This window comes from Buteo buteo, chromosome 8 (assembly GCF_964188355.1).
Source record: "Buteo buteo chromosome 8, bButBut1.hap1.1, whole genome shotgun sequence".
Classification (NCBI taxonomy): Eukaryota; Metazoa; Chordata; class Aves; order Accipitriformes; family Accipitridae; genus Buteo; species Buteo buteo.
Window position 1 is genome coordinate 39,900,905 of NC_134178.1, and position 24,414 is coordinate 39,925,318.

At 42.4% G+C, this 24,414-nt stretch overlaps 1 protein-coding gene and 1 non-coding gene across 3 annotated transcripts; both read right to left on the bottom strand.

Moving 5' to 3' along the window:
- Positions 1-88: 88 nt before the first annotated feature.
- Positions 89-171, bottom strand: TRNAL-CAG (transfer RNA leucine (anticodon CAG)). The gene has a single exon. It is a non-coding gene; the product is annotated as a tRNA-Leu (tRNA).
- A 2,314-nt stretch (positions 172-2,485) lies between these two features.
- Positions 2,486-23,814, bottom strand: TTF2 (transcription termination factor 2). Of its 2 annotated transcripts, XM_075034294.1 has the most exons (23): positions 23,761-23,814; positions 23,557-23,668; positions 23,287-23,373; positions 21,827-21,893; positions 20,412-21,371; positions 19,400-19,526; positions 18,429-18,623; positions 18,039-18,196; positions 16,931-17,012; positions 16,508-16,621; positions 15,391-15,541; positions 14,009-14,114; positions 12,743-12,933; positions 11,709-11,862; positions 10,833-10,924; positions 9,971-10,053; positions 9,371-9,510; positions 8,422-8,592; positions 7,756-7,814; positions 6,491-6,644; positions 4,788-4,870; positions 3,664-3,738; positions 2,486-2,863 (listed from the first exon to the last, which is right to left on the bottom strand). In XM_075034294.1, the coding sequence occupies exons 1-23, from the start codon at positions 23,786-23,788 to the stop codon at positions 2,719-2,721; spliced, it is 3,534 nt and encodes a 1,177-aa protein (XP_074890395.1). In that variant the 5' UTR covers positions 23,789-23,814; the 3' UTR covers positions 2,486-2,718. The 2 variants fall into 2 exon arrangements, 1 of the variants encoding a protein (XP_074890395.1); XR_012651347.1 differs by lacking the exons at positions 2,486-2,863; positions 3,664-3,738; positions 4,788-4,870; ... (1 more) ...; positions 7,756-7,814; positions 8,422-8,592 and having other exon boundaries at positions 9,401-9,510; positions 9,699-10,053.
- Positions 23,815-24,414: the final 600 nt, after the last annotated feature.

Below are 24,414 nucleotides of genomic sequence, written 5' to 3' on the forward strand. Positions count from 1 at the left end.
GCGCGTTCGGCAGACCCCCGCCCCGCTGCTACCGAGGCCTCAAAACAGCGCGCCGGGGAGCGCAGACAAAAAAAAAAAAAAAAAAAGTTGTCAGGAGTGGGATTCGAACCCACGCCTCCAGGGGAGACTGCGACCTGAACGCAGCGCCTTAGACCGCTCGGCCATCCTGACCGCTGGGCGCAGGTCTCCGCCGGCCCGGTTCGGCTCTGCCGCCGAGCCCCTGCCCGCCGCATCCCACCCGCTGCGTCCCGGCGGCTTCCCCGGCGGGCGCGGAGCACACACGCCTTTTCTGGCACCTGAACGGGAGAGGAAGCACCTTCCGTGGGGGCAGCGGCAAAGGCGGCCGACAGCAGAGGAAGCTTCGGCTGTAGAGCACGGGTTAGAGCTGCAGGTTGGTTCTGCTTTACTTCCCCTGAGCCTGTAGAAGATGATTTCAGGACAGTCGGAGGCAAAGGGAGAGTGCTTTCTGACAAAGGAGTGGAAAAAGAACCCCTCATCTTCTTTATATTAAGTGTTACAATGAAGTCTCTTTTCTGTAAAGAAACAAGCCCCTAATATTTTTGTGCTGGAGTGAGGTGCAAATACCTGGTTACACATGGGCTAACATTTAGCAGTACTCTTGAGATACATTTTTTTTCTCAGTTCTGAAGATAATAGTGCAAACCAAAGTCAAACCACTTCCCCCTGCACCCCCCAACAAAATTCCTTTAAAAATTTGACCTTAATACCAAAGCCACATAGCCTTCATTCACTTCTCGTAGCTGCATTAATTTGCCATTTCAGAAGATGGTATCCAGAGTTACACGCTAGACCTTCAGCTTCTGAATTTCTCTGAACTAAGCTGAATGTCACTTCATATCCCATCGGTTACGTGGGTTTCCTAAGAAAGGCTGAAGCCCTTTCCCGCTGAGAATTTCATACAAATAGAAAAAGCAATTCATCCCCATGGCAGTATCTGATACACAGATAGTGCAGTTATACTGCATTGAGACTACAGTTACATTCAGCCAAAGGAAGACACACAGAATGAAGGGATAATGTGTACAAGAGGTTGATTTAAACTGTATTTACTAATATTCCTTAAAGAAAGAAACCTGCTAGGCTAACAGTAGCTCCAAGGAAAGGGAGAGGAGCTCAGGCCAGAGTGCACATGAAGTCCAAAGAAGAAACTATAATCCAAGTTCTGCTAATGTAAACATCCAAACAAAAATAAAGTTATTTTGCAAAGTTTATGTCTTTGGATATGTTTTCCAGAAAACCAGCACAGCAAAGCAGATGAGCAGTGTCCTATGTTCCCCAAATTGAGATGGTTAAATTGCCCAAGCTGCACAGCCTTCCTTCGTTCCAAAAGCTGCTCAAGACGCTTCCACCATGGCTGAATTTATGGACATAAGCACACAAAAACTACAAATTACTGGTTTTTTGTGCCCCCTAGCCCCTGTATCTGTGCAATAAATTGGAATAATTCCACAGCTTCACTTGGACGTCATGTCAAGGCAGGTAAGAGAAATGAGTAACACAGCTGTATCATACTCCACCAGGACACTGTTGTGCTAACAGGAACCACTGATCTGCAAATAGATCTCTCCTTTACTCAAAGGGCTACCAAATGCTATCATCTTATTCCATGGGGAATGACCATACAGGAACCAACATCTAATTTCTTATCAGCACTGTAACTTGTCATGCTCTACCACTTAGCGTTAGAAATAAGCTCTTCAAAGGCCCTCATTTGGTATGGAACTTACAGGAACTGCGCCAAATTCCAGAGAAATAGTGTACTATCAATAGAAAACCAGAATATGCAGCAGATATGGCCAGGGACACAGCAGAGGGAGATGGAAGCAGGGAAGATGCACTACCAATTAAAAAAAAAAATATTGCCTAGAAACTTCATTTACCTGCATATACCACCTCTGATAAGAGAGAGAATACAAACCATTAACCAAGGACTTGCAAATCATCTACTATTAAAAAATGGGAGCATCTTCTAAGGAAGAATAGTCTATACATTAAAAGGTTTGCACCAAGGAAACCTTACACTACTTAATACTCAGAAGAAAAGAAAAACCCAGAACAATCAGGCATTTGTGTTCTGTTTCATAGGAACATAACAGAAATCTACTTCCCTGCTTGAATAAATATTTTGAGCAGAGTAGAGAAATGCTTCTTCACTTAGATATAAAAAGTCCTCCTAATGAACAAAAGAGAAAATGAAGTATTCCTCTAAGTCCTTCCTTCATTTTGTTACTCACACATTATAAGGTTTCTATAGTCTTCTTATAGCATCCTGCTAAAGTTTTTTTGTTGTTTCTTTCATGCCCACTCAATCTCTGAACTTTCCTACCTCACGCTTGTCAGTCTTATTTCACTTAGGCTTGTGCTTCTCCTGTCCTGAAGAGGAAAGTTTCCTAACTAAAAAGCATATGCAGAAAACCAAGAAACAAGCAAATGTTTGTTTTTTATATTTACTCAAAAGTGTTTTAAACCAATAGCTTAATTTAAAATAGCTTAATTTTATTAACCTTTGGATACATGGTCTAGTTTCAGTATTAAAAAAAATTGCTGAAGTTGATACCTTCTCTTCCTGAAACAGTCAAAAAAATGTAGTTATTTGTTCAAAATAAATGACCACCTTAAAACAGCAGTTCTTTGTTGAAGTCTGCACAGTTACCTGTATGTATAAAATCACTTTCCATTGTTTATTGTAAAGGATAATTAGATGCCAAAGAGAATTTTGAGGTCAGCCAGAGTGAGCTTAGTGAAGGCCTCGCCTTTGCCTGACAGCACCTGCTGGGCAAGAACTTTCTTATTCTTCTGGAGTTGTAGGATCTTTTCTTCTACCGTTCCTTCACAGACAAACCTAAAACCAAAGCCACATCATCTCAACTGCTAGGAAAAAGCGTCAGCATTATATAAGCACTTCCCCAGTAAATTTCCAAAGACTTGTCTCAAAAATTAACAGCCTATTAGGTGACTGACAAAATACACCTGTGCACAGAAAAGAGCTGTTCTCATATCCAGATATTAAAACATTTCAAATAAAAGTCTGATGTACTTAAGGCCTTAGCTTTGGTCATCTGAAGCACTAGTAATTCTGTGACTAAATCCTGTAATGATTGTTTGATAACTGATGGCACTTATTCCACTAAAAGCATCATACACAAAATAGTATTTTAGATTCCAGTTTCTTTGAATTTATCAAGCATTTACAATAACTAAGCTAGCCTTTTAGTACTTACAATTACAGATGCTTTTTCTAAAAGCCAACTTTGCCACTTAATAGAAATGCTCAATATGTTAGTGATATTAGAAAGGTCCAGGTTTAGGGAGCATGGTGAAAAATCTCCACTCAATAAGAGAAGAGAAATGGTTTGGTGCCTGAATTGTTCTTGGGAATGAACAGGACATTCCCACTAAATCACAGGTTGAAAAACAACAAACCACTGCTAGCTATCAGGACAACAACATGCAGGCAAATGCCACATAGAAACATTTTCATGTGGTCTCTGTCTCAGTGCCCAAACCCCAATCCCACTGTCAGACCTTGTGCCTAGCTTCAGGTAAAGAAACAAGCCTCAAACCGAGGCCTTGTCTCACCAACTAAAGCCAGACAGTACATGAGCAGCAACAGCCTCATTTACTGCTAAGCAAAATCCTGACCTGTGTATCACAACATCCTTCTGCTGCCCCACTCGGTAAATGCGGTCACAGGCCTGGTCCTCAAGAGCAGGATTCCTGCAATGTGAAAAAACATATAGCTTGAGGGCTTGTGTTCAGGAATAACTGAAATACTGAAACTTCTGAGCTTGCCTCATTTGCCTGCCTCCAGAGCATCCTGTTTTCTTCCTCTGTAGAACTAAAACTGCTCCTAGGTTACGTTAGGTTTACTAGCTTGATTGCCAATATTCACCCTGACTGTATTTCCCTTTGCCCTTGGTAGAAGTATGCTACAATTCCACACAAAGTCAGCTGTATGAATGAGACCACTGTTCCATGTAGCCCCATATTTCTGGCCAATAGTTAGTACTCAGAGAAAGTTGAGGAGCTGGTGAGGAAAGAGGAGTGTGAAGCAGGAAGGCAAACTCCATTGAAAGAGGCCTTCACTCAAGAATATTTACATAAGACATGGCTCTGACACACAGCTACAGGGAATACTTGTTGGCATAACTTCCATATTGTAGAAACATCTCCTTAATGCTGCTACTCAGCAGCTGGTTTTGTACTGAAGCACATTAATTTGCTCTGTAAGTTCCCATGAGCAACAATTTAGTTAAAAACTGTGATTCTGACTTTGCTGAGGGACAACATAAATATTAGGAGCTCATATGCACTATTTTCATAGCCCTGTAAGACCACAAGGTACACTAGCTATACCTGATTACTGACTATGCCCCACACAATCAATTTGTTTCAGGATGAATTCCCTGTAGCCATTACTGTACCATTTTCATTACTGTAAGAAATTAAACTAGGGACTACCAAGTCCCCAGTATCCTTTTGTGATACAGACTGCACACATGCTTCTTTGAATTGCTGTTATCCTCCTCTATTTTTTTACCCCTACAGAACTGTATTTCATGGCAGTGAGTACTGGATTGACAAATCAGAGTGTCTTGGAAGAAGACTAGAGTAAAAACACTTTTCCACAACTCACCACTAGCCCTTACTCAGCTAAACGCTTCCCTCCTAACCCAGTTGTATCAGACGTCACAATACACATGGTGAGAAAGCAAGGAACACGCCCTACATATATCCTCTGAGATAGAACTTTTATTTCTCTTTACCAGTGCATGTCGAGGAGAAAGAGGTGGTTTCCTCCAGTCAAGTTCAGGCCAACACCGCCAGCCAGCAATGAGACCAACATTACCTTCAAAGGCCAAAAGAGAGTTAAGGAGCCTGTTTCCAGAAAATTAATGTTTCATATACTCCACATATTAATTTGAACCAAATGATCTGTTTATCATATTTATATTAGATGCATGTATTTATTATGTATTTGGGAGCTTGCCAGATGTTACTTGATGAGGCACAGAAGCATGGACATGGAATTTATGGCTCAGAGAGGCCAGCCTACTATTCCATGTATATTACCGTGATACATTTTTACAGACTAGAGAAAGGACTGAAAAGTTCAGACACTCTCTGTGTCCCACTCAAATGACCAGCCTTTCTGATGACAGCCTGTTGCCAACAATGGGACCAATAAGCACCAACTCTGAATTAACAATAATGATTACTTAAACACAGGCAACTGGACTGAAATGGCCTGCTACTCTTTTCACTTTGTTTCCACATAACCTTGTATCTAGAAAAAGACGAGTAGCTGGGGAGGAACAGGGATATAGCAGATGGTCAGTTTAGAGAAGATTTCTTGTACAGCAGGAAAAGAACTCAATTAAGGGCAGAGACACTTGCTACATATATTTATTACTCAATTTCATGGTATGGTACTGTAAAACCCTGATCTTGTTTAATGGGTCAGCTACTCATATAGCTGGCAGAAATCTTCTTTTGTTTAAGTTCAAAGCTAGAAGGAGAAATATCTGTTTTGTGGACAGCAGCTTGTTCAAGAAATCCAGCAAAGAAAACAAGCTAACGCACCACATTCTCCCCTTCTAGTCACAGATCCATCCTCAGAGGAGACAGTCTGACCTGCCTCAATCACAAGAATGTCAGCATCCAGATTGAAGTGTAATCATTATGAATAATTACTTTGGATTCACACGTCTTTAGTTACCTAGCAAGCTTCCTTCCCTTGGCCAAAATTTCAGACTAGAAACTATTTTCAAGAAGAGCCAACACACTGTAGTTCATCAGTATTTAAACACACACACCCCACCTGCCCCCAAACACCAACAACTCAAGAGTGAAAGAAGTCACATGAGGTCACCTTATTTTGGATGTGTGCAAAACCATGACTTCTCTCGGCCCAATCCTAGTCTTCCTATCTTTATACAGGGGTGAGGTATGCTCTTGTTAATTTTAGCCTCATTCACAGATTCAACTGTCATCCGCTCTTCTCAAAAAGATTAGTCTGGTAAAAAGTATCTGATGCTTTGGAAAATGGCAATAAATTCTTACAGGCTCCTTGGCAAGCAAGTGATCTACCAAAAGAAACATCTTCCAATGCAGAAGCATGGGCTGAAAACAACCATCCTGCTCTGAGTAGAGCTAACTGGCCCCACATCTTCCACACTACTGTCTGTGGCAAAACCATCTTTGAACACACTGATGATTTGGACCACCTTTGAACTAGCTTTGGAGTCCGATGATCTCAGTGCAGAAGGTTAACATCAAAAGGAGCTTTTTAGCAGCTGCTACTGCCCATTATAAGATGTACATTTGTTTTTACAGCTACCTCTTTCCCTGCTGATCTCGGCACCTAGAGGTCCAAATGAAAGTGGTGCCAGTAAATGGAAACATGAAGTCAGCTATCACAGCTGCTCATAGCAGCACTAGTAACTGTTTCCCTGCCCTCATTGCATACCTGAGGCCCTTTGGGATTGTTATTGAACTGTTCTACCACATCCATTCTCTGCTTAGGATTGACAGAGCCATCCACTATCGCATACTTCAACCCTAATCGCTGGAGGTGCACAGCCACAACTTTCAACATACTCGTCCACTGAGAAACAACAACACTGGAGAGAGAGAAAAGGGAGTTTAGAACAAGTTCTGTGTGTACTGTAACAGTTTGGTTATTGCAGCATCTCACCCAAGGGGAGACAATGATTCAGGCACTCTTCCCCACTGCAAACTGGAGCCAAGCCCCCTCCCAATTCAGAAATAGATCCACCTGTAGGTGTAGTGGTAGAACGTGCTGTGGAAGGCTAACACCCAATAAACTTCAGACAAATTAAGTCTATAACTTTCACCTCTATTTTGGGATTTTACATTGACACCTACCAATCACAATTTTGAGCTTTTTCTGCAAATTGAATCAACAGCAACACCAAACTTGGATTCCCCTGGGCCTCTCACTCCCCACACTTTTTGGGTTAAACAGTTTGGAAGGCAATAATTTGTTTGATAGCTTTTTGCTAGGGAACAAAAGTAATGTTGGTGTTCCCATTCTTATGGTGGGAATGCTTTTTGGAAAAGACTTTGGAAAAAAGCTTTCTACATATGGTGCAACTCTGGAGTTGCCCAAGAACAGGGCTTACCCTTCCAACCCACCCCCAACATAACAACACAGGTGTAACTACTTTGCAGCCACACACCTCTAAGTGCATTCTACATTGTTTAACAAAAACAAGCAGAAAACCCTGTAAAAGTGCAGTCTGGTGCAAAGACAGACAGAACTTGCAGTCAGAGCTGCAGGACTTCAGCAACACTTAAGTCCTCTGATCAATGCATTCCTTTATCTCAGACAGGTTCATTTTTAACCACTACTTTATTCCCCCACTTTTTTTGGGTGGTGGGGTCGGTTGCAGAGCTGAGGGCAAATATTTCTCAACACAACCAAATTATTCCCAATTCTGTTTTTTGGAGAAAAGAAGAGTCCTCCTGGGCCTCAAGGCCTGAGATTCTTCATACATTTCCTTAGGTTTACACTTATATACATCTTAAGCTATGCTCTTTTATCTTAGAATTATTTTTTTCCCTCAAAATCTGCTTTCAACTGCTGCAGTACTGCTACCATTTTACCATACCAGGAGGTTTGTATTCAATTATTTTAAACTATTTCTGCTGCTGTCAAGAAACATACTTCTCTCAATCACTATGACTAAGGAAAAGGACATGCTTACTAACCTTTTCTGAGACTCCGAGTGACTCTGAATAGTTTTCAGTTCAGCCAAGAGGTGAGCTATCTGCAGGAAAAAAAAGAAGTGTTAGTCTGCTTACTGTCATAACTCAGCTCATGCTTGGCTATTCTTCATTAAAATAGGAAGTGATCAAAATAACTCTTCAACTGGAATTGCTTCCACACTCAGACTTTCAAGATATTTTAATAGTCATTAGTAAGAACACTCCCACCATGGAAAACAGGGTTAAGAAATCAAATCATACAAGCATGTTTTATAGATTTCAACCTTTCCGTGAGAAGCCAAGTTATTGCCACCTCTCCTCTTGCTGCTTGCTGCCATCCCATTTTTTCTAGCTCTTCACAAGCACCATGCTCTCACATGCCTGCTTTTCTAAACTTCTGTGAATCCAGTGCTAAAGATTTTCACTGATAGCTTACCAGCACAGTCAGATTCTCACAGCTTTATTAGAAGTAGCCATCAACACTTGAGAAGCTGGAGCCTTCCCAGAAGGTGTTCAGCAGACTATCAATCTACTCACCTAATTTCATCTAAATTGCCAACTTAGCCTGATCTGCAATTACCGAGGTGTGACAATTCATTAACAATTTAAAAGGCAAAGTGCTGAATTCCAAGCTTCTCAAGGAAGGTAAGAAAGCCACAACTGGAATACCTTGGTGCTCTCCCTGGTGATTTCAAAGATATCTGTTTTAAAAGCTGTGCCACTGAGGTAGACTGTTGACTTGGAATCAGGAGTCTGGAGCTCAGACAGGGTCAAAGCACTAAGTTGTTCCTCAATGGAGAGGGAAAGACCTTCACTGTTCAAGTTAACTTGGTCCAGAGCCTGTGGGAAAGCAAGCAATATAATAAGGGATCACAGTCAAGCATGAGATCAAATTCAGTACTGATCCACAGTCTGCACAATGTCTGCTGAGAACAGTGGGTTTGAAGGAAACTATGCAATATGAAGACAGAAAGATTAAGAAACACTACTGGGTCAGATGAACAGTCCCTTTGGGCCCTTATTCTGCCCCAAGAAGGGGCAACGTAGGGAAAGCATGTGAGCCTAGCCATTTTCTGTCATCCAGTCTCCTCAGATTGTCCCTCCCATAGCATTTAACAGTTGCAGGATTAAAGGTGTTAGAAGATAAATCCCTGCCTGTTCCCTTAGTATCTGGACTTAGTCTACAGCTGTGTTATATGACAGAGCAAAGGGCTTCTGAAAGCTTAGTCTACTTCATGCAAGGCAACTTCAGTCAAAGCACTTACAGAGCTCTCCAAAGCACAAGCCTTTAAAACAGGCTACACTTGTGGACTTGTGCAATTTTCAATACTAGGTTAAGATCAAGACTTCTTTGCCATTAAAACTCTGTTTCTTCCCCCCCCCCCCCCCCCGAATAAAGGTATTTCCAGAAACACAGCTGGCCACATAGGTCATGCTGGGAAATTCTTCAGTAGGAAGTACGTCCATCTAAAACCTCTTGGGCTGTAAAACACACAGTCCTAGAAATGGCTCAGTTCATACATCCCTAGCTAAGAGATGTGAGGGTGTTACAAAGTCAGTTAACTTACACAAACACTTAAAAAATCCCCACGAAACCACCACAATACAATGCAATTACCACTTTCAGTAAGGAGAGATGGCAGCAGCACTGACGGAGCCTCAACAGCATAGACAAGACGTGGACAGTACTTGAGACCTGGGAGGCACTTTGGGGGCCTGCTAGAAATTCCTTTTGACTGATCCCAAACTCTTGTGCAACTGCCAAGGAAGGAAGAAAAAACATCAAGAGCTCTTGGAGGCATTTCCAAGTACTGCCCAGCCACCTCCAGCAAGAGTTTCATCAATAAAAGAACCAACAGGCAAGCAAGTACCTGATTTAACATAGGAACCCATCAAACCCCAAAACAAAAAAAACCAACAATACCACAAATCAGAGTACCACATACCTTATACTAATACTGACATCTCTTCTCTGAGAAATTAGGCCTTTATTTCAGAAGGGAATTCTAGATCCAGGGAGGTTAAGATTTGCCCAGAGCCACAACAGTGAGAAAAGACTTTTGGAATACTATGGTAGGATTCTTTGTAACATCAGGGGAGCATTTTTTCAAAGAATTTCTAAGTCCTGACCCCATGTGACCAGGTCTGTTCCCCCTCCTTAAATGTGCACTTAAAGAGTCATTTCCGCAAGTGTTTTCAGGGGAGGGAGTGCTTAAACCTTTCTCAAACGGGTTACCACCAGCATACTCTCTGCCTTCATTTTTCTGCTCTTGTCTCTTTAGGTAGGATTGTAGTGTTGACCTGAAAAAACAAGACGGAGACTGTGGGATTTACAGCAGGAAAAAAGGCAAGGGGGACCTGAGCTTAACAGGCAAGATACTGATGCATTAAGATAAGGAAGGTTTCATTAATCATTTAGTCACAAAGCAATCACAAAAAACCTCACTTTTGTTTAACTTGAATATGATCAAAACCAAGATCCATTTTGGAAAACACAAGAGGAAGCAAATCTGCTTATTGGAATACCTTGAGTATAATAGGAGCCAGGGCCCAATAGATAACATTGTTCATAATAAAAGGACATATTTAAATGTATATTTAAAAGGAAGGCAGACTCTTTACAGCAACGCTGTTGAAAGAGATGCTAGCAGAACACAAACTGACACTGGCTTGCATTACAGCCATCTGGAGAGGCCAGCATAATTTCCTATTGTAGAAATATCACAGGGCAAAGAAGATAAATTCTCTTCTTTACCAGTGCTGGTACATCATCATTTAAGAACTACTGTTGCAATTCCAAGTCTTTGGAGTCTTGAAACCCATGGGATTAAGTGTAAGGCAAGAATACAAAGCTCATGCAAGGCATGAACATATGGGAGAAAAGAAATTATTCCCTTTCAACTATTACCAGAACAAGCAATGTATTTTCAAACATGCCTGACAGATAGGCAGACAGGTAAAAAACATTAACAGGAATTTGTCCAAAAGCTTGTCTTATCTAAAGTGGGTTGCTCTTTCTGATTTTTCATACCAACAAGAAACAAAACCACAAAATACCCTATCTCTACCCACATTCATACCTGGATCTTGCAAAGAGCACATTGTACACAGACTGCTCCTCCACTGAAAGTTTTAACTGATGCAACTGTGTGCTACGCTGGGGCAGAGATACCTGAAGTAAAAATACACAGGATCAGACGTATATAGTGCAAAAATCTTATACAGTGTCACAAACACCAGCATTTGAAGATTTAACACCACATTCTAAGTCTCAGAAGATAGCTGTTTCTTCTTTAAAGTTATTTGTATTAATACAACTATGACACAACATAGATACTCGCAGAACTCCAAGTAGCCTGGTTAACACTCAAGATAAAAATCTTTATTCCAAATCATCCAATAACAAAAGGCATGAGCAACTAAGTACAGACTGCTGCATAACTACCATGGAGGGATTAATTTATTGCATTGTAAAAGTAGCTTCTCAGTTCCCCATTCAGAATCAGACAGTACACCAAAACTACACCTTTTAAAGGCTTATGGACACACCAATGACCTAATACTCAGTTTAACAGACTACTTGTAAAGAGTAGTGCAGAAAGCCAATGCTCCAGCATGCACCAGATCCATCTGACATGCAGCAGCTTTGATTCTCAGAGATGAAGGCTAGCTCAGAGACCTAGGCTAACTTTCCACCAACTGGACATCTACTTGCAATTACTTGATGTATTATTGTCTGTGTGTGATTTATAACTAAAAGGTTTAATTATTCTGTATATTTCTGCTTTCTGGATAAGCAATCAAAGCATCCCACAGGCATTCGCTCCTCTTGCTCAAGAGACCGCAGTAGACAGGAAAACCCACACATTAACAAATTTATGCATGTAAATAACAAACTGGCTGCTGCAAGGAAAACAACGGAATGATTGTCTAGTTGTGGAGGGTGAAGTTCTTACCAAGGGCTTGCCAGCTGAATCCAGCTGGTCCTTAGTTCTCCGTAATAAGAGGCTCCTGGTTAACAGGCTTAGCCTCTCTCCTCCCTTGTTTGTGTTGTTATCTACTTGGTACTTCCACACTTTGTATTCATCAAAAGGAGAGCAACGTAGAAACCTATGACAGGAAGGAAGGAGACTTCATACCAAGGGAAGAAGAGTTCTTCAGTTACTCTCAAGTGACCAGAACCAAATTCCTTGCTATCCAGAGCAAACCATTTCCAAATGCTGGAACTGCTTGGAGCGCTAAAACAGTTCTAGGTAATTGTGTTGATAACTTGTTTGCGCAAAAGTCTTACCATCACTAATACCATCAAAGCATCCTTCTGATTCTGTATCCATCAATTCCTCTTAGCTCACTATGTCTCAAGCATCACCAGCAAATGAAGGACATCAAGATGCAGAGGCACTTGCCAAAAAGTGTATTCATTTGTTATTTCAAAATCCCATACCTCTTACTTGAGAATTAATTTCAAATATCCAAAATTAATTCCAAATGCAAGTTCCCTCTGGTTCTCCAACACCCTTCATAATCTTTCTCCCCTCAGCAATGAGGAGCACGGAGTTTAACCTGTTTATCATTTGTTTAGAGAAGCCAAAGTTTTCACCATTTCCTTCAATGCCATTGTAGCACAACACTCTTTAATAAGGTCCTCCCAGGCTGCCCTGGTAGGAACAGGGATTATCGCACAAAACTTCTGTCCATTAAAGTTAGTTTTGTGGATATTCATCTTGGAGACATAGGAGATCTAAAGTAATTTCCCCCTTATCTTCTATGGAAGCAGAATAGCTACACACAACAGTAGACACACTGCCAGCCTTGTGCAACGCCTCACCCACAGCCTTTGCAATCCAGTGCCTGAAGTGTTAATATAATTAGTCTCGCTACCCTACATATCTTAGAAACCTCTCAAACTTAGAAACAACTTCAGCACTTCATCAGCAAAGAATTACTGGAATTGGAGCCCTGCTCATGTGTTCATGTGCAGCCAGCTTACCTCAGGAGAGAGTACATGTCCAGTAAGTTGTTCTGTATTGGCGTGCCGGTTACAGCCCATCTGGCACTGGCTCTCACTTTGCACACAGCTATAGAGGTTTGAACCTTTGGGTTTTTAATATTGTGAGCTTCATCCAATATAACTCGAGCCCAAGCTACCCTGAGCAGAGGGGAACAGGGAGATGATCCACTCTGAAAGAAGACACAGACCATTTATAACCCAGAGCAATAACCTTGCTAGGCTCTCTAAAGAGCCACAAGCAAACATATTTTTCCAGCTAGAAGCCTTTTCCTGATGTTAGTCAGCAGCAATCTGAGCTCTTACTGTCATGTAAGAGACCCCCTCAAAAAAATCCTCTCTTCAAAGCTTCCATGAAAGTCTATAAGCCAAAGAATACAACATTTGCCTGTTCTTAATAACAATTTCTAATCTTTTGCTGTTTTTCTTGCTCTTAACATTTTATTGCCTCTTTCTTCCCAAGAGGCATTTCATATTGGTAAAATTTTGCTAGGCTGGGACCAAGGACCACATACCATTATTGTGATCTCTCTACAGTTTTATAGATGCCACCTTGAAGTTTCAGGAAACTCAAAGGCCTGTCTGCTTCAAGAGCTACATCTAGATCTGTACCCCGAGGTAGAAGACAACAATATCCACCAGCATGGGACTTCCTCTATACTGTGTTAGCATTCAGCAATCACTATTATTTTCATAGCCTAGCAAATACACTGCTGTTTCTTCAAGAGTGCAGCATGTAGACTGCCTCAGTCTCAGCTCAGATTGACCCAGAGTCCGAGCACGACAGGTTTCTGGTAGTTTAAAGTGACATTAGTCCTTCAAGCAGCAAACAACACCAAATAGGAGAATCTAGCGTTCCTTCACAGTCTCACCTCAAAAGGAAGAGTATGAGATTCATCACTGTGCTCTTAAAATTACATTTAAAGACATTTCAACTGTATTCAATGTAGCACATTTTATATTACTATATATTATAATATAGAATATTCTATATTAGAACAGATTTACTGTGAATATTTTTCCCCATTGTCTTTCTGCACTTCACAGCACCGTCTCTCATCACTTTATTTTTATTGTGCAAACTCAACAGGTGACTTACAGGGAGGAAAAAAAAAACCAAAACACATTCAACCTGCTGCTCTGCTGCTCACTGTAGCATACATAAGGTGCTACTTGAAACAATAATAGCTTGCAACACCTCAGAACAAAATGTTAAGGCAATCCTCTGTTAACAATATGGTTTCTCACCCCCACATCATAGTCCTGAGCAGGCACTTCCCCTTCCTCTTTGCTTGTGGGAACCTCCTTGGAGAGAAGACTGTAGGTTGTGACAACAACATCATATTCAGAGAGCCTGCATAAAGGGAAAGTAGTAATCAGGAACAAGAATAAATGAGGAATTAATTTTGCAAGACAGACAAAAAGCATGCTGAAGGTTTAAGAACAACACAGTTAGTTCTACAAGAACTGAAATGCAGTTCTACAGATGCCGTAGTTTAACCCCATCCAGCAACTAAGCATCACGCAGCTGCTCGCTCACTTCCCCCCCACCCAGTGGGATGGGCATAAGAATCAGGAAAAAAAAGTAAAACTCATGGGTTGAGATACGAACAGTTTAATAGAACAGAACGGAAGAAAATAATAATGATAATAATAATAAAATGACAATAATAATAAAAATAATTGGAATATACAAAACAAGTGATGCACAATGCAATTGCTCACCACTTGCTGACCAATGCACAGTTAGTTCCCAAGCAGCAATCCCCCCACTCAGGACAACTCCCCCCAGTTTATATATTTGACATGACGTCACATGGTATGGAATATCCCCTTTGGCCAGTTTGGGTCAGCTGTCCTGGCTGTGTCCCCTCCCAACTTCTTGTGCCCCTCCAGCCTTCTTGCTGGGTGGGCATGAGAAGCTGAAAAATCCTTGACTTAGTCTACACATTACTTGGCAAAAACTGAAAACATCAGTGTGTTATCAACATTCCTCTCTCATACTAAACCCAAAACATAGCACTGTACCAGCTACTAGGAAGACAATTAACTCTATCCCAGCCAAAACCAGGACAACAGAGAACTGAGCTTCATAGCAGTCAAACAGGAAGGACACATTGTCCCCATTTTATGGATACTGGAAGTAAACACAGCAAGCTCAAGACGACCGTAAAAGCCAGTGGTACAGAACGCACACCACATGACATGAACCCTACTTCAAATCTGGCATCTAGAAATACTGTTCAGCATGGCCTAAAGTGGTGTAGAAAACAGCAATCTACACATACAGCTGATAAAAAAAAAATACAGCCACAAAGCACAAGCATGGAAGAAACTGCCAATGACAAGTTTCTGCAAGCAAGAAATGGTTTAGAGAATATACAACTTTTTTGTCTTATCAGGAACAGCAATAGTCTGCGCCAGAACCACTCGGCATGGGTACAGGCCATAAAGGTTTTGCTATATACACCTTGACAGCAGACATCAGCCTGACCTGCTGGATCCTCCAGATTTCCATACTTCAGGTTCTTCCATTACTCTACAGCCACTGAATTTCAACTCTGATATACACAATCTCTTGCTGAGTAGTATTTTACTTTTCTTGGTCATATTTATGGTTTAGCACTTACACCTCTGCATGTTTATCTCGGTTTGGCCCATGGTACAAATAGACCCTCAGTTTGCCACAGCCCACACGTCTGTCAATCTCTTTCTTCCAGTGATGGATCAAGGATGCAGGACAGATGATTAAAGTGCTGTGGGAAGGGATAACAGTGGAATCTGCAGGGAAATATTGCAGACAAGTTTCAGTGTCTTCACATTAGACTACAACAAAGACAGAAGTTTTGGAAATTCACAACAATTAAGATGATTGGTCCACTTTTCCTATGAGCATAGTTTGTGAAGCAGACATCTCTACATTGCATTCTTTGGGACTGTTAGTTCTGGGTGGAGAAAAACTCTACTTAAAACACTAATGCGTCACTTCTTGTCCACTCAGAGTTATGCTATATATCTGTGCAGTTCCTTTGGATAAGCTGAAAGGTTAGAATTCAGGAACTAACCCTGACCTCTCCTAAGAATATATTGCCAAATACACTCTTCTTCCCTGTTCTAGAAGACTGAAATGTTACCATTTTGAACGACACAGGAAAAACAAACACACGGTCAGTAAACTTGGCAAGACAGGACCATGCCACTTCCATGAGGATGGAGACAGTAACAGGTTGTGGACACAGAAACAATACTCCTTAAAAACTCTAACATCCCTTAACTCTACAGACAAGACAAAAGTAATCTTGGGGAAGGGGGGTGGGGGTGGGGGGAGAAGAAAAAAAAAAAATAATCAGTCGCAGTGAGGTAAGTAGCCATTAATTTAAGTCCTTATGCTATGAAAACTATGTATATATTTACATATGTCGAAAAAACTATGAATCTTTTCAAAACAGCATATGCTGGCTTTAACTGGTTCAGGAAACTAATCAATAAAAAAATAAATCCCAGAGCAATATAAAGTAATGACTCGGGAAATCCTACACATCCAATGGAAGAACAAATGACACTGATCAACAGAAGGGCCTTGCAAGGGAGTGCAGTAAATATTAAGCCCAGTATAATTTTTCACAGAAGAGAAGTGAGCACAGATAGAGTCTGTTGTTTTACAAGCTGTTAACCTATAACACTTTAGGCATTTCAAATGGCACTGTATCATAATGTATGTACTGTATGATGGAAACAATTCTGTACCGTTTTTGGATAGCCACATTTCTAACTTCTCCTTTCTTTTCTCTGTCTTCAGCTGCTTCTGGGCCAGAATGAGAGCAATCATCGTTAGAGTCTTCCCCAAGCCCATGTCATCCGCTGGAAAAAGACACACAGAAGTTGTGATGACATGCTGAAAAGAGCCCCACTAGCTCAGATTGACACTGAGGTAAATACTGCAACAGAAATTGCTCTGAGGAACCTGGGAAATAAAAATACAAATATGACCATTTCAGGGTATGATTTAGCAATGGGTTAATAGCTGTAATTGGTCAAAAGGCACAGAAAAAGAAGCCCCTTCAACATGCCTACCAAATAACCAGTTATTGGCCTCCCAGTAAGTTATATGCCAAACTGTTGCTGCCATAAATCTGCCCCCAAACCCCACTTCCCTGTTCTGTTGCTTACCTAGAATTCCTCCACACGGCCTCTGACTCTCCCTCCAGAGTAGCCATGTGAGTGCCTGTTTTTGGTGCTGCAGCAGCGGAACCTGAGAGGGCGAGACAGAGGATTCGAAGGAAACACCTTGCAAAGTTCAGACACTTCTGCTTGCTGTACCAAATTATCCAGTTGAACTGTCCTACTACAATCTAACTACAAGGAGTTTGCCTACCTGTCCTTTTCCCACATGGACAATGATACCTAAGATAGGCAACTTCTGCAGACAGGAGGTCAGCAGTACCATAGATCAGTCTTGCTAATGCTTTATGCACAAACCAACCTAGCCCTCACAGAGCATGTAAAGACGGCTTGTTCAGGTGGAAAATCCACCCTAGCCTACCTTGCTCACAACAGGCATCACTGTCAATGAGAGGGACTGAGAACACTTCCCTTTTCTCACCAAGTCTAAGACCACTACAGACTCTTAAAAGACGGGAAGAAGGACTACATACTATCATCATAAGACATCAAATAGCCTTCTCTAGCACTGAAAAGGTCCCAAGAGGATCTGACAAGTGACACAACATATATACACCAACGCACCATCTTGCAGAGGCATGTGCCTTCCAATATCTTGTACAAAACCTCAACTATGGGTTTTGCACCACCTGATAGATAGAGCGCTGCTCTTTGGCAAATCAGAACAGACTACTCTGGAGTCCACTGGGTTGCATGAACTCAATCTTCTACAACGTTTTTTTAAAACACTGTTTCTTATAGCTCACTGGGAGACCTAACGGGGAGAAAATAACAGTAAGTGTTCTCAGTCTGTTCCTCATTAGAGACCTGCCTCTGTTGCCAGTCATGTACAGATAAATGATTGTGGGTTGGTTGCTTTGTCTAAGGCACTACTGCTTCATTCAAGCACTAAATATTCTCAAGACACCATAGCAAGAGGGTAGAACATCAGCATTGGCAATACGAAGCAACTCTCATGGATAGAAAGTAATCGGAGCATCTCCTTCTGGCAGGATGAAAACTGCAAAGTACTTCAAAGTGTGAAAGGGCAGGATGCTCTAGGGTACCACCCAGACGTTACGCTTCATTTATCAGCACAACATCCTTGCCAACTCACCTTCAATCCAGAGGGATCTTCAGCTGCTGTCTGCTCTGTCGGACAGGATTCTAGAGATTTGTGAAGATGATTAATAGCCTCGCTTGTGGCACTGTGTACAGCCCTGATTCGGTCTTCTGTCATTCTTCCTCCATATAAATTCTGCACACCAGAGTTCACTGGAAAGATACAGTATTATGCATGAAATGTGTTTACAAAGCTAACTTTCCCAAGCAGATCTTTCATCTCGGAGATTGATCTCAGTGGCTACAGATGCCTGGGGGGCAGTATGCAGCTCACAGTAACAAAAAAGGTTTAGTACTCACGTATATCCACAAGTTGCAGGATTATTTCAGAAATAGTTCTCACCAGTATTCTCTTTAACAAAAAAAAAGTCTTTTTTGTACTTACTTCCAAAACTGTGGCCATAATATTCACTGGAACCCAAAGTAGCAGCAGCAGAGGGGTGACTGTGTGAGCCTGAAGAGATCCTTGCTGTAGGATCCTGGAGTAGTAGTGGTGTTATCAACTTTGTACCACCTGGCCTGCCAAATGGGTTAGGCAAAAATTCCTCACGGCAGCTGCTGCTTGTTGTGCTATCCTCCCCTTAATAAGAAAGGAATCACAGGCTGAAAAGGTTGCACAGCAGACCTCAGAGCCTTGCTTTACAGCCCAGAGAAGGCCCCTCGTTTTGCCCAATAGTCTGCTTGCAAAATATTATTAAGTGGTCATATGGATTTAACAGCAGGGTAGCAGGTTACCACATCACCTGAGCCACTGCAACTACTAACATGCATGCTCTTAGCCTGCTCTTATGTGAGAGGCAATGCAGTTCAGCTCAAGCCTCAATGTGTGGTTTATACCAACGCAGTGAACTTTGCAACTGTGATCAGATAAGAGCAAACACAAGGTCAGTTCTGCATACAGTTCCCAGAGGATCTATTCCTTTTAAAGACGTCTTTGTTGTCAATGTTTTGGTCACAAAAATTATTGAAACATCCAAGAACAAATGGGCCAAGAACTCCTGAGCTTTTCTCTCCATCCTGGAAAGGTCTGTCTTGCATAAACCAGATATGGTATAAGACATTGGGACTGCTTGTTGTGTGGTGGCCTGTGAATTACTGCTTCCTTGCTAGAGATCTTCAGTTTCCAGAGTTGTCAAACTGGACCTTTTCATCAACACAATTGATATTATGATCACAAAGTAACTCTCCTGTCGAGGTCATTGTACAGGTAACCCAGCAAAATGCCTCTCTTCCACAGGTGATTAATACTAGTTAATAGAATTAGGAAATCACTTTACAGGAATGGCACACTGAAAGGTGCTTATTTTGTATCTGGTAACTGAAACATTCAGACACAGCAAAAAAATTTAGCCCTACCTTTTTCAGTAGTATCTGCTGTCAAAACGTTAAGAGCACCGAGTGTAGCTTCCAAATCCTGCACTTGCTTTAATAACCGTTCCCCTTTATCTGGCAGCAGCTGAATGTTCACTGTAGCCAATGTACTCTGCAAAACAAAAAAGAATCCAAAACCTGAGCATGCTTACCAAGCTCTCTGCCAACAGAGAACAATCAGGTCAGAAGTTTAAAAACACTAATCTTATACCGTAGTAATTTGTACTTTGATACTGTTCTACAATCTCCAAAAGCATTTAATGCAATTCATTGTGGTTAAATAGTCTTTTAGCAGAAAATAAACTAACCATTAGTGTACTTTAGAAGAGATGGAAGGACGCAGAACCTCGCCCTTTTTATGAAACAGGATGAACAGGCAGTCAAGTGACTTGGACAATCTTAACATCTCTCAAAGCACCTAATGTTCAACCTACTTGCACGTTTCTTTCTATACTAGCAGGAACAACAGTTCTGACTGTTTATTTTGAGGTTCTGTTCTGAGCTCTAAGCAAACAGGGGATCTTATAATAAAAAAAACTATGGAACATAGTTATTAGTAATTATTAAAAAAAGCAAACAGACAGGTAGTTTATTTCATCTTTGTGTGAGCTTTCATGGCTAGATCACTCTTACTTCACAAGACCATGACAGACCACCAGAAACAGCCACATTATTTAAAAAGGTTAAGCTGGCTGTGCACCGTTCTACCTTAAGCAAATTACTTTCTGGGTAAAAGACAGACACAACCCCAAGAAGGTCAAAACTGCACCCCCAAACACAGAAGGCTGTATTACCTTAGGGCTAATTGTCTCATATGCGGCTTAAAACAGCTAGCTTGTGCTTAGGCTGAACTCCCTCCCTTGCCCCATCTTCCTAAACCATCCAAATATTTTGAGATTCAGCTGTGAGGGGATACCATATTCTGATGCCTGTCACGAGTTAGGGAAGTCACCCTGAACACAGAACCAAAAAAAAAGGAATAGGTGCAATAAATTACCTTTTTCTGCTTCAGCTGGACTACAAGATGGTTGTGAAGAGCTTTAGGATCCTGGGTTCCTTCCACATGATGCAATGGTGCAGCTCCTGGCAAAGATGTGCCCTGCATACTCTTTCCTGCTTTTCCTGAAGGAACCTCTCTTGACTGCAAACCCTCCACTGATTTCTCAGGTTTACTTCTACCTAATGAGGAATAAACAAATCCTTCTTCATCACTGTCACTGCTAAAGACTTCAGCAGCAGGCTGTCCCAGCCCTGGCCTGATTCGTGTCTTGGGCAGCACTGCCTCTGCTCCTCCCTTCAGGGCAGCATGCTGCAGTGCCAGTTGTGGTAATGCTGGGGAAATTGCATCTTCTTTAGACATCACTTTCATTTCTCCATTCTTCTGACCAATGTATTCTTTCTCCCCACAGCTTTTTAAGCTTTTCTCTCTGAGCTGCTCCTCCTCTGGAGGCTTGGTACTTGTACTTTGCTTTCCAAGACTTAGTGGAAAGAGCTTTGGTCTCCTGCCTCGCTCTTTCTCCACACACTCGGAAGACTTCCTGGATTCCCCATCACTGCCACCGTATTTCTCTTCAGCCCAAAGGGTATTTTTCCCTTTCCAAGTCTCCGAAAGATCAAGTTTAGATTCAGACACTGTGCTCTCCTTAAGTTCTGGATCACTCCTATTTCCCATGGACTGCTTCTTTTTAGTTTTCAGCCCTTCTAGAGGTTCTTTCTCTATGGAGGAATCTGAGGTTGACTTCTTCTCTTTATGTGACACTAGCTTGCTCTCTTTCTCTGCTTTTACTCCTTTTGCTTTACTTTCCTCTCCATTTCCTTGCTTAATTTGTTTCCAGGATGATGGTTCACGATTCTTATCTATCACTTTGAATGGATTTCTTTGGCCGCTGGGATTGAAGAGAAGTGCTGTGTTGGGCTGGGATCCCAAGGCTTTTGGCGCTTTGGTAGCTTTTGGGTCCTGCAATGTATATAAGTGAGTAAATACCTAACGTACACATTATTAAAGCCTGTTAACAATACACACAACCTGATCATCTCAAGCAAGACTTCATTCTTGGCAAACATCATCTTTCCTATCATTTTAACAGTATCAGGATAAACATTTTACAAGGAATTTTCTGCTTTCTTTGCCATTCCCATGTCTTTTGGGGATCAAGTCCCAACAGGACCATCCTCAAGAAAAGAGGACAGCCAGAGATCAAACCCAAGCAACTTTTAAGACTGGAGAACAGCAATTACTTCACACAATTTAGGAGTATGAGAAGTCTCATCTGGAGGAGAGCAGGCTGATACGCTTTTCAGCTAGAAAATACAAACTCTCCCACTATGTAGTCTCAGAGGTGATTACAGTATACAGAATGAAAAGTCATGCTGGAATAAGCTGATACTACAATACAAATGAAACATTCATACCTGCCATGGGACACTTCCACACCATTTCTTCCCATTCAACTTACTCTTAAGGCATCGGTAAAACAACCTACCAGAGAATAAAACAAGATTTGAACTGCAGGAGCCAGTAAAGGAACTCTAAGCTTTCTTTAAAAAGTACTTTGCACTGAAACCATCACAGACAAGTTCTCTTGATCTGCACTTTACGTCCAGACTTCTGCATAAGCAAAAGGCCATGAACATTGGCAACAAAGCTTTTTACAAAAGCATTGTTCTCTGGGTAAAGATTCCTAAGGTTTTGAGTGGCTTGGTTTTTAATTTTTAGCAATAAAAAAGGAACTGCTCAGGCAAAAATATTGTCTATGTTCAGAGCCTCAGAAGTGTCCCCTGATTTCAGGGTGTAAGGAAACAAGCTATTCTTTTAGTTACACTGCACAGGCCACCTCATCTTTAAAGCACCTCAGGAGCAGAAAAGCTTTAGATGTGATCTTTTTTTTTAAACTGGTGATAGCATATGTCCATACGTTTTGTATGGTATGTCTAAATATTTTGATGGTTTTAATATGTTGTACCAGCCGTGGAAACTGGTTTGCTGCTAGATGACTGCAAAAGTGAGATTTGGTAAATAACTATTAGAAATCTTATACTAACACTAGGATTGAAACAATAGACAAAAGTATAGCCAAGCAATTAACTAGTAGAGGTAGTTACTCATAAGTTTTGCAGTTCTTTGCTCTTATGACTAGATGTTCCTGTACACTAGACGAGAACAATGCTGAAACTGACCACATGTGATTGAAACTGTGTTAAGCTTAAAGATCAAAGAACACGGACAAGAACAAAGACTTCAAGGACAGCCAACAGAATCTCAAATGGGTCGGTGGTCGTAAAAGCAGTTCTTCGACTCACATTAATTCTTCATTGTGCACGATCGGATGTAGGTAGTACTGTGATAATCAGTTACAATAATTTCTATATATATGTATACTAATCTGATTAATATGTAATCGTTAGTCCATACAACCTGTTTGTGCTGAAGCTGTGGCATGCATGCTAGGTGGAATTATCCCTCATGCATCCAGCACTGCAATAAAGAATGCCTGCTTTCTAAAACTTCAAAATGAGTCTTAGAGAGTTTCTTTGACTGGCTTTTTAGTATCACTGGCAGCCAACTAGACTGCTGCAACAACTTTATCAGAATTGGTGAATTGGATGCAACCATCCCGAGTCTTGGATGAATCCAATCACAGAGCCATGTTCAATTCTGTTAGAAACAAACGTTATCTGATCACTTAGGTTTATATCATTGAATATAATTGCCAATAAAAATAGCAAACATTTTGAAACATGCTAAGTGAAGGCCTCAAGGCTAGATAAGCCTTTTCGATTCTAGAAGGAAATTGCAAGCCAGCCGCCATCAAACAATTCCAGATGTTCACACCTGTACAACAAACCTTTTGTTTCCACTTTGAGGAACTTACTGGTATTCATCTCTGTGCTGCTGCTGAACCAGGACTTGCAGCTCCACCATACATCCCTCATGGATCAAGCAGTGAGAAGCAGGAATACTGAAAAGAGGAAAGGAAAAGAGGAAGAATAAAGACAAGCTGCCCAGGGAACAGCAACAGCAAAACCAATTACTTGGGACAAAAAAACTCGGAGAGTCTTCTCGAGAACTATGTGACTAAGAAAAGTTTACGACTCCTGGCATAGCAGGGGGAGGCCTCCTGCCCTCCCAGCCCTACACCTACGGCGCCGGCAGGACGAAGCCGCAGGCCGCTGAGCCCTGCGCTCCGCACACGTAGAAGCTCTTCCCCTTGTTGGGGCCATCGCGGACGCCGGTCTTCAGGAAGCAGAGGGACCCTGCAGGGCGGAGAAGAGGGGAAGGGGTCAGTCCAGGACAGACACCCCCCGCCAGAGGCGGGACACCCCCTCCCCTCCCCGCCGCCCCTCACCGTGCTCCGCGCACCGCACCGCCTCCATCGCCGGGCCGCAACGGCCGGGCCGCAACCGCCGCGCCCACTCTTGAAATCAGCCAATCCTACCCAGCGCCTGCGGACCGTCCAATCAGAACGGGGCAGGGTGGAGCCAACCGCCGCGGCGCTGTGACTTCACTGTTCCCCGCCCCCCTTTCGCTCCCCCCACCCCCAGCTCCGCGCAGGTTCTGCCGTTCGGGAGAAGGGCGGGAAAAGGAAGGCGCGCTGCTATTGGCGGTCGCGTCCCCGAGCGGGCGTGGCCAATGGAGGGGGCGTGGCCACGAGAGGGGCGTAGCCCCGGCGGCGGCGGCTCCGGTCTCCCCGCGGGCTGGAGGCGGTCGGTGATTTACACAAGTCGCTGCTCCGGGGTCGCTCCGCACCGCCCCCGGATCCTGCTCGGCGTTCGGACCGGCGCGTCGTGCCACGCAGCACCTAGGGGTCCGCCGGGATTGAGTTTTACCGAATCGAACCGCCTGTTCGGTGGGGCGCGGGGAGGCCCGGCGATGAGCTCCGGTGCCTGCGGCCCCGTGTGCCGGTACAGCCGGGCGCCGACATCCAGCCCGGTGGTGGGAGACCAGCGTCTCGCCCAGGAGGCCTCCCTCCACGGCGGAAGCACAGTTCCAGGCACCACTG

What these genes read in the sequence shown, in the direction of transcription:
- TTF2 (XM_075034294.1), bottom strand. Translation starts at nt 23,788, where the DNA reads ATGGAGGCGGTGCGGTGCGCGGAGCACG. An exon ending in CACTCGGAGTCTCAGAAAAG is followed by an intron (nt 6,645 to 7,755) that starts GTTAGTAAGCAT and finishes CTCTCTCTCCAG; the next exon opens with TGTTGTTGTTTCTCAGTGGA. An exon ending in TTTCTCCTCGACATGCACTG is followed by an intron (nt 3,739 to 4,787) that starts GTAAAGAGAAAT and finishes TTCACATTGCAG; the next exon opens with GAATCCTGCTCTTGAGGACC.